The sequence below is a fragment of the Pteropus medius genome, unplaced genomic scaffold (genome assembly GCF_902729225.1).
Source record: "Pteropus medius unplaced genomic scaffold, Ma_sr-lr_union100, whole genome shotgun sequence".
Classification (NCBI taxonomy): Eukaryota; Metazoa; Chordata; class Mammalia; order Chiroptera; family Pteropodidae; genus Pteropus; species Pteropus medius.
In genome coordinates, this window is record NW_024349225.1 from 11,713,458 (window position 1) to 11,723,252 (window position 9,795).

General features: G+C 45.3%; 1 protein-coding gene across 5 annotated transcripts; it reads right to left on the reverse strand.

The window, feature by feature from the left end:
- Positions 1–217: 217 nt before the first annotated feature.
- Positions 218–9,516, reverse strand: ZBTB37 (zinc finger and BTB domain containing 37). 5 transcript variants are annotated; one of them, XM_039881451.1, is made up of 5 exons: positions 8,755–9,145; positions 6,718–7,677; positions 5,156–5,255; positions 4,215–4,293; positions 1,881–2,019 (listed from the first exon to the last, which is right to left on the reverse strand). In XM_039881451.1, the coding sequence occupies exons 2-4, from the start codon at positions 7,638–7,640 to the stop codon at positions 4,258–4,260; spliced, it is 1,059 nt and encodes a 352-aa protein (XP_039737385.1). In that variant the 5' UTR covers positions 7,641–7,677; positions 8,755–9,145; the 3' UTR covers positions 1,881–2,019; positions 4,215–4,257. The 5 variants fall into 5 exon arrangements, with proteins under 5 accessions (XP_039737383.1, XP_039737384.1, XP_039737382.1 ...); XM_039881449.1 differs by lacking the exons at positions 4,215–4,293; positions 8,755–9,145 and adding an exon at positions 9,474–9,516 and having other exon boundaries at positions 218–2,019; XM_039881450.1 differs by lacking the exons at positions 4,215–4,293; positions 8,755–9,145 and adding an exon at positions 9,474–9,486 and having other exon boundaries at positions 218–2,019; positions 6,718–7,674.
- Between the last annotated feature and the right edge of the window lie 279 nt (positions 9,517–9,795).

Genomic DNA, 9,795 nt, shown 5'->3' on the forward strand with positions numbered 1-9,795 from the left:
TTTCTATTTGCACTGTAACGTGTAAGCATCTACTTGTCTGCACCCATTAATAATCCTTCATTCTCTGCATGCAAGACAGGGCATCCAAAACTCTGGTAAGTTCTTTCCGACTCTCAGTGCTGGATTAAGAATCTCTGAAATACCCAGAATTACCAAAAAAGTCCCTTGAAGTTTTAAAAATCTTAGGAATGATTAAGTAACCCAAACTGATCAAAACTGATGCCTTGATCAATTTATTGCAACATGATTGTGCATGATGTCTTCTGGTAAATGCCCTGTACTGGATTATTATAAAGCAAAGCTCTTGGAGTCACCAGCAATTTGCCGATGGTTGGTTTATGATTTACTAGGTTTGCAGACACGAGACACGGGTTAAGTGAGGTTCTTCTAATGGACTGAAAATATAAACTCTCACACATGTAGAAGGAAATGGAATTGTGGTTGCAATAAGAATCAGAGCGTTGAATTTCTTCAACCACAATACTGCAGAAAAAAATGCGTTTAAAACTTCATATAAAAGTTATCAAATATGGAGACCTGTGGATTTAAAAATACAATCCAGGCTCACTTCACTGGAAAGTGACATTTCTGATGTACAATATTGCTGTTACGTGAAACAAGGAGCCGAAGAGATCGGATGAAACTTTGGTAGTCAGCCTAACACGCTAAGTCATCTGCACTAGAGCCACCTCCACCTGCGAGCGCTATGGTTTACAAACAGCGATCAGTAACCTGCAGCAGGCTCTGTGCTGGTCCACATTTGCAAACCAAAGACTTCCTTCCCTGCTCCCCTCACCTCGACCAGCGCGCAAACCCCCAAGTGTAGCAGTACCTATTGCAACACTGCTGCTCGCTTCCCGTTCCGTCCAGCTGCCTAAAGTGCTTCGGGGGCCGCTGCGCACTAGAACACTGCTCCAAGATGGCTGCTTACACGAGACAATCCCGCAGAGCATCAGATGCCGAGTCAGGGCAAAGGTAAGGTCTAACCTTTCAAGACAATGAGGAGCACCAGGATTTTTTTTTTTCCCCCTTGAAATGTGAAACTGCATGTTCCGGCAGGGAAGGAAGTGAAGGCATCGCTCCTCGCCACCGCGGTCGCTTCCTTCTCTCTTGTGGTCGGCTGGTTCGGATGATCGAGGCTCCTGCTGCATTTTTTTAGATCTGGGCGATTATAGCCACTAGGATGATATGGAGCAAAGTACAGTGTTCAAACGTGACTGGTAGGTAAATGACCGTTTGTCATTGTTTTGTTAAAAAATTTTCTTATAAAGTTAACAAACCAAGGCTGTTGATCCCTGAATTAGAAAGTTGATTTGCTTGATTATTTTCCAAAGTGTGAGGCGGGAAGGAGGAGGGGAAAAGCCTCTAGTGCTTGTGTATGTTGCTGATCCTCGAGTTTGGCAACATCTTGGGAACATCTTCCGATCTGGTGACGTGGCATTTTGTGAGTCGAAGTACCAGCCCACGGCCCTGATGCTGGCTGCTTACGGCCCAAAGGGGAAGAGGGTCTGCCCTCTCCCCCTCGATGTTTCAGTCTGGCCCAGTGGTGGACACAGAGCCCTGGGCGGTTTCCCCAGGAGCAACTGTCTCTTCTTGTGAAGGTGACTCTTCCTCGACTTGTCCTCGAGATGTGACAGTTGTTTCAGGGGAGATGCTGTGTGGCCCCTCCAGGGGTATACAGCCAGGGTGGTTTTTGCGAAAGTGCTGGTTCAGGATGGCCTGGAAGGGAAAACTTTTGCCGCAAACGTGACAGTGAAAGGGCTTGTTGCCCGTATGCTTGCGGATGTGGTACTCCAGCTGATCTTTCCGCGTGTACTTCTTGCCACACATGCGGCACACGAACGGCGTGATGCCCATGTGCAGGCGCATGTGCCGGTCCAGGCTCCCCTTCTGGTTGAAGGATTTGGCACAGTAGATGCAGGTGAGACGGGGGTTGTACCGGAACCACCGCTCAGACACCTCCTGCTCCCGGAGATACTCCACATAGCCACTTACTCCCATCATCGCTGACTCTTCTACCTGTGCCAGGTGAGGAAAACAAGCACAAAAGAATACATACTACTAAGTATATATAGCAAAGGAAATCAAATCTATTTTACCTCTGTTATTAAGCTATATGACTATTTTTAGTAGAGATCCAAATAAGAAATTACTATCAAAAAGTAAAGACGTTAATATTTTAAAAAAATCCGAGGATGCTATATTCCATCACCATAACAGAACGAGACAGTCAGGTTACTTTACGGCTGACAAGCTGCATGCTTCTCACCCCCACCCCCAATCAATCAATGTTCTATTTCACAGAGACAGGAGAATCTAAGCCCACCCGTACCATCCTCTTGGACTCTAATTTGCAATTACATCTAGACAATTAGGTAGGTATTTAGTGCTGGTCCAAGAGAACTTTCTGCGATGATGGAAATGTTCATTTCGTGGCACCATCTAATACAGCAGCTACTAGTCACATGTGTAATATGGCTAGTATGACTAAGAAACTGAATATTCCTTTAAACTGTAAAAAGAAGCAAGGATGAAAATGGCTGCCTCCTGGTTCTGTCACTGAGAAGCGGATCATTTAGTCCTTTCCCCCATTCCCCGGCAACTGCCTACTAGATTGTACACTCTGTAACCACAAGGGCATTCTGCATCGCAGAATATCCCAGAAATTCATCAGTGCCTGGTATGTAGTAGGTGTTCCCTATTTTTTAAGTGAATCACTCCAAATAATAAGTTCCACATAAATGATTTCCGTATTTTCCAAAACAAATACCAGTCTAGATTTTTGGCATGGCTTTGCAGCCATTCACCATCCTATTTTTTTTTTTTTTTTTTTCCTTCCACAGCACCTGGTCTTCCTAGGTGGTCTCCCATCAGAAACTACTAACTTTGACCCTGCTTAGCTTCCGAGATCAGATGGGATCGGGCTTGTTCAAGGTGGCATGGCCATAGACTCCTAATTTTCAATCACTAATCAGAGACTCAAAGAATTGAAGGGACTTCAAAAATCATCTGATTTCGTTCATTAATTAAAAAATCTGCAAAACTAGGAATTTTAGAGGCAATTAAGTAATCCCTTATCTAGTAGTTACCTCTTTATTGGGCAGCTAAGAAACCTTAGGTACTCAGAATTACTTAGTGGTAAAACAACTCCTATTTCTGGGGCACTGGATAAGACAATGTCAGATACCAGGATTGAAAATGTGTACTTTGCTCTCAAAGAGATTTCAACCTAGAAGGAGACACAGAATGAATGCAAATGAAAAAGGCATAATTTATATGAGTCAGTAGAGAATTAGGAAAAATTTACCACCTGTAAATGCTACAGTAGTTCAAGGAGAGAACAAAGAGGACCGGGCTAGTTCGGGCATATGGGACCAGGAGTTGGACCTCAGGTAGACCTAGACACCTGGGAAGAACTGGGCATCCTATACTCAAGGTGCAGAGATGCGAATAAATTTGACGTGGTTCCGACACACAGAGAAAGTCTGCCTGTTTGGGACAGATAGTGAATGCTGGTAAGTGGTGAGAAAAGCTGGGTTAGGAAGATTATCAATCACTGGGAACATTTGACCTTCGCATGGTAGAAAGAGAAAAAAGCCACAGACTGTTTTTGAGTGGAGAAGTGCCCTGAGTGGTCTGTTCCAGTTTAATTGCCCTTGAAATGAGGAAGCATTTCGGGTCTATCAAAATTTGTTCTGTAATTTAAGTCCATGTCCTGTTTTGGTTCTTTGTAGCGGGGAAAAAAATAACTGGTCAGTACACTCACCATAATAAACTTTCAAATAAGTTAAAGCACATATTAACTCATCTCTTAATGTCACCAGGAAATATTACTTATCTTCTAGTTCTTTATAGCCTGTACCTTCTGTTTCAGTCAGGTAAACACCCTTGTAGAATTCGTTTTTATCCCTATTCCGTCTATATGTGGTATAAGTTCTCTAACTATTTCATTAAACACTGCATTTAATACCTAAGGGGACACTGAGTCCCTAACGGCCTGGTAAGCACCCCTCTTGCCACAAGACTGTCATTGAAGTCTGGAGTCTTATCTGCTTGATTTTGTGTATTTTGTTAGTCCATCTTATGCCCCCATTAAGCTGTGAGGTCTGTCTCATTGCTGTATTTATTTGCATAACTGTCACCTGCCCTGAGGTCATCACACCCTATTTGCGAAATGAGGAGAAAAAGAGCCCTAATTATATGAGTAAACTTACTTTTCCTCCAAGCTCCCAACATTTTCTCCAACATCTATTAAAACTAAAAAGTTCTCTTGTAATAGTTACGATTCCAATTCTGGTAGGGAAAAATTGGTACGATAATGTGTAAGTAAATACAGTTTGTAAATATAGTCTATCTTGCTGATGTTACTATATTATACATACAATAAACATCCAATGTTCAAATATCCAACAAACTAAACAAGACAGCAGAAGTTAAAAAAAAATGAGCTATGTCATCTTAATCCACCAGTGTTTCCTTTTAAAGGGCAAAGGTGTTTACGATGTTTTATGTTCTATTTGGTGAGTTCACCATCTTTTAAAAAATTAGTCTTCAATGATAGAGACCTGTGAGGAAAAACAAACAAAAATATCAACCAACTACTTACTGTATTTGTTAAGGAGAGTTGCAAAGAAAACAGAAGACGTCATTCCTACCCTTTCTAGAACATTTTAGTTTACCAAAAGATTCAAGAAAAAAATACATGTAAAAATACAAGCATATAAAAACGGAAAAATATACAAAAATGCATAAGCAATTTGTTTACAAATACGTAATATTACATAAATTAGTAAATACATAGAGTTATACCCAACGTGTACAGAATTAGACTCGCTCCATCCTAGGCCCTAAATGACCTGCATGTAGTTTTGGGGGTCGTTTTCTATCACTACTCTCAGAGCTATAGTTTGGGTGTATAATCAGACAAGGACTCCACAATCTCATCTTTTTCTACTTCTCAAATTCTGTTGACACTGAACATATATTTCCTGCATGCTCACAAGCAAACCAAAAAAAAGTAATCAGATACTGTGCTTATTTAACAGGGCCACTGCTCCCTCTCCTGCATCGTTCCTTTCTGGTTCATTATATTCCATTCACACACACTGGCCATTTCTTCAGCCACCGCAGCGATCCTACGTCCACAACTACATACCTGGGAGCTGGGCTGCTTAGGCTCGTCCATTCTCCCAGGAGACTCACTTCGGGCTCTGTGTCTCTCCGTCAAGGGGACAACACTGCCGGAGGGGCTAAATCTGTCGGAAGAGGAGCAGAGAGGGGACTAATAGAAAAGTAGTGTCAAGGAACTTAAAAAATGGTGACGTCTGCCCTCTCTATCCCGTGGCCTGATGAAGGGGGAACACACTGAACGACAGATTACTAAGAAATACTTTCAGGGAGTAACTATATAGGATCTGTTTTCAAATAAGACAAAAAAGGTTTGGGCTAGTGAATTTAAGAAATACAAAATGACACAGCAGGTAGATCACATGACCCAGTGAAGCCTCAGGCTAAATATAAGCTTCTACTCTTATGTAAATACTGGGAGACAACAAAAAGATAAATTAAAACTGGGTCTATAATTCTCTTTCTTCTACGTAACTATCAGGTTTTTGGTTGTTCTTTCCCCCAGGCTCCATGACAACTGGTAATATATTTCAGACTGTAAACATAATTATGCAGATTAAAAGTCTTTGCATTTTAGCTATTCTGATACAGTGCTAACACAGAGGAACAATAAGTATTGCACTCAAGAATGTTTTAACTCTTAAGGACACAAGAAGGAAAATGCCCAAATGCAGGCCATCTGACGTGGAAAGAGCACGTACTCTTAATTTCTGTGACACACATGTCTCTTAAGACCAGATGTGAACCAAAGCAGTAGTTTTTTCAGTTTTCATTGTTTATGTAATTTTAATTCATTTTTAAGGAAGGAAAAGAATATTATCAATCTAAGTTGGTAATATTTCTTTCTTTCACCGAGACTTTCTTTCGATTTACTTAGATTAAAATTGTTGTTATTTCCACTGAAAAGAAATGTTCTAACAACTGCAATGTACTGAGAAAGAGAAACGGGAGGCATGGGGCGGAGTAGCCCTGGTTAAAAAAATACTCTCAGGCTTGTGGTAGCAGCGGTCACCAGTGAAACAACAGGGAGGAAGACATCGTCGAGTGACAAGTGACAAAAGGAATAAAAAAGACCCAAAAAGCTTTTCTTTGGCATTACTGTACTGTGACTACACTAATTTAAAAAGAACAATCACTGTTGGTACCATACTTCCTCTAATCTCATAGGTGGGGGCAAAGAAAAGTAAACCCTGTTCCAAGGGCAGGTAAAATGCCTCGAGGCCACCGACCTGTGCGATAACACACTGAAGAAGGGCAAAGCTGCCATGTTCCCAGCTGATGATCAGTCCCCTGCCTGGAGTTCCGAGGAAGCCCTGGCAATTACTGATCCTACTGTGGCTGCAGATGCTATTCTGATTCATGGACGTGTCTAACTTTTACCATAGTTCTCACAGCACTGAATACTGTAGGACTAAGAGCTTCTGCTTTAAAAAAATAAGAATGCAAGTCTTTTGGCACACCTCCAGTTTCCCCAACATCAACTTATTTTGGCCAAGAACATCAAGTAAGGAAGATGCCCATCACACAGGGGGCTCGCTTCAGCGCCGTCTGCACAACAGCCACGACGCGGGCAACCGAGACTAAACTTACCTGTCAATTTCACTGCTCGTCGGCCGAGCCACCTTGGCCCCGGAAGATCCTAAACTGTAATTTTCCTGTGCTACAGAACCATGGCCCGTGGTGTCAATCACCATGGCTGTGACTTCCTCTGCACTGCTCCCATCTTCTCCAGAAGGCTGATGCTCAGGCCCCAGCCACTCCTCCAGATTTTCAGTTTTGATGTGCACTGCTCCAAGAACCCTCACTTCATCATCACTCCGCGCCCCTCGGTCTGCTGCTCCCGTCTCCACGTACCACTGCCCGGCTCGGTTGATCCGAAGAATGGGCTCCCGGCTCTCCACGTCGGAACTCTGTTCAATTATCTGCGGGCTGGTGGACTCCTCGGGAGGACTCAGCTCCCTGATATCCAGCACAGCACTGACCTGACCTCGCCGGCTTCCCTTTGGGGCGTTATGTCGTGGGCTGAGGGAGCGGTTTAGAGTTGGTGTGACCCTGTGAGACTCTGGAGGTCTCTCGGGATGCTTTGTCCTTGTCTGACTTAATTCTGCTTCAACCTCGGCCACGTTAATTTTGAAATGAATGCCCTCCAGGATCTGTGTACATTTGTCTATGATATGCTGCATCTGCAGAAAACTGGCAGCTGTCAGGTAGCTGATGATATCTGCCAGCTGCAAGCATATCCGCCCCGTGTAACAGAAAGACAGGAGCTGTTCAAAAACAGTAGGGTTCTTGATGACTGAGATGGAGACAGCACTCATCTCATTCAAGGACATGTGATCCCGGAAATAGGGGGAGCTGGCGGCCAGCACGACCTTGTGAGCCCGAAAAGCTTGTCCTTGCACGTTGACCACAATATCACAGAGCCGGCCCTGCATGCGCAGCTGGTTTAGGTGGCTCAGGACAGAGTTGCTGAAGTCGGGGATCTCCAGTTGTATGTTACCACCTTTCTCCATGGTCGGGCCTGAGGGTGCAGGCAGGCATTCAACCCTGCTGAAAGACGAAACCGCGTTCTTGTTAATCATTATAATTTCCCTCCCCTCATGCTTTCCAGTTCAGACCTATTCAAAAAACATTATTTGGTAAAATTTCAAAATCTCCCAGTAAAGAGAGAGACCTGCCTTATGTTCAGATCTGGAAAAGTACCAACAGGGTTTTCAGTTTAGGTTTCACAGGAAGATACCGTGAAATCCAAAAAGTGATTGTGACTCCTAAAAATTCAAGCTATGCTCATACTTTGCTAATAAGCTACGCAACATCAAAACAAAGTTCAACAGAATAGAGAGGGAAAAAGCAGTTGTGACAGTTTTTAAGTGTTAATCATAAATTATTTACACACGAAATATAAAATCCTGTGACAACTTTTTTTGGAGGAAATGAAATTTTTAAAATAAATGTAATTATACAGATGGGTTGATTATCCCTGTTAATATTTTACATGTTGTGTGTTATGTTTATTATTGTATCAAGCCACTAATATCCCACAAGAATGCAAGCCATTATTTCTAACCTTAAGAGTCACAGCCCTCACAAAAAGGATTTGAGTTTAGGACTGAGACAAACTCTTGGTTAGGAAAGGTGCCACAGGACTCAATCAAGATGCAGAGGACTTGAAGTTCACTCTCAGAATTAGAAAGGGTAGGTATATCTGCCTCTACTTCAATTCAAAGTTGGGAATTTCAGGGTGGGGGTGATACTTTGATTCTGAAAATTAGTTCCTTAAAGTTGGTTTTTTAAAAAAACCAAAGCATTTACCAAGTATGGCCAATCCTTTTACATTAAAAAAAGTTTTCATAGCTGAAACACTGAACCTATAATTGCATCTATCAATCTTCAGCGGCTGAGAGCAGTCTGTATAAATCCCAGTAGGAAGACACTGCCTTGAGCCCAATGTGCTTCTATTTATGTTAAATTTATAAGGCATTACATTACACAGTTAGAATCTAGGACCTGAAACTTCTGGAACTTATCTTGACAAGCTCACGGTCTTGCCCCACAATTACAACACGCTTATCAGTAAATAGGGAAGTGTATACACTGCTTTCAAGAACCAACTTTAGCCAATCTGACCTTTTTCCAAAGCGTTTTTGTTTGTTTGAAAACTTTTAATCCAATAAGAGCCTCTGTCGATGCCATCATGAATTCAGATGTGTTTATTTTGGAGCCCACACCAGCGCCTTTTCTGTTTGCTCTTGCCGGCAATCCCCCCGGGAGGAGGAAGCCCCTGGAGCAAGGTCTTTCTCTACCGTCGGCACTGGAGGGGTGAGAGCCGCAGGAGGGAGAATCGGGAACGGCACGGGGTTGGCCACTCCGGTACTTGAGTGGCTTTCGTCTGCGTTAGAGAACGTGGGGAGCCGGAACTGGCTGAGCGGCGAAATGTCACCAAGGAGCCGGGGAAGACAGGGGAGCAGGGCGTGCGGCCAGGCAGCGAGCAATCAGGTGAGGGCGAAGGACCGGGAAGGGGGCGGCGCCCCGGGACCCGGGCCAGGCGGGCGGGGCGCTGCCCGGAGGTGGGTGTGTGCGTCTGGGTGTGGCCGCGCTGCCGTGGGGGAGGGGGCCGCCCATCCCGGGGTCCTGAGGGAGGGGCCCGGCGAGGGGGCGGGTCCGGCGGCTCAGCCCGGCCCGGGGCCAAGCGGGTGGAAGGTCTCCGGGTGCCTTGAGTGGGGGGTGAAGGGAGGTGGCTGAGCACCCCAGGGGCAGGCTGCGGCGGAGAGCGGGCAGGGCGGCCCCGGGGCAGGGCGGCGGGGCCGGTGTGTGGGGCCGGAGCCCAGTCGAGGAGCAGCACCTACCTCCGGGGGTGGAAATGGGCCGGAATGGGCCGCAACACCGTCCCGGAAGTGAAACCCCCCGCCCCCTCCCCCGGAGCGGGCGACGTGCCGGAAGGAAATCACTCCGCCTCACACCGCCCCCCTTCCCCCCTCCCCAAGCGCTTTCCGTCCCTCGCGCCCCCTCCCCTCTCTCCTCTTCCTACTCGGTCGGTGGGAGGGTGAGAGCCCTGCGTCACGCGGGCGATCGTGTCCCCGCCCACGACGCCGAGGGGGCGGGGCAAGGGGCGGGCTCAGAGGGCGGGGAGGAGGAGACTGAGGGAAGAGGGGGGAGGAGCCGAAGCCG

What these genes read in the sequence shown, in the direction of transcription:
- ZBTB37 (XM_039881449.1), bottom strand. Translation starts at nt 7,640, where the DNA reads ATGGAGAAAGGTGGTAACATACAACTGGAGATCCCCGACTTCAGCAAC. An exon ending in ACGAGCAGTGAAATTGACAG is followed by an intron (nt 5,256 to 6,717) that starts GTAAGTTTAGTC and finishes CTCTTCCGACAG; the next exon opens with ATTTAGCCCCTCCGGCAGTG. An exon ending in CTAAGCAGCCCAGCTCCCAG is followed by an intron (nt 2,020 to 5,155) that starts GTATGTAGTTGT and finishes CACCTGGCACAG; the next exon opens with GTAGAAGAGTCAGCGATGAT.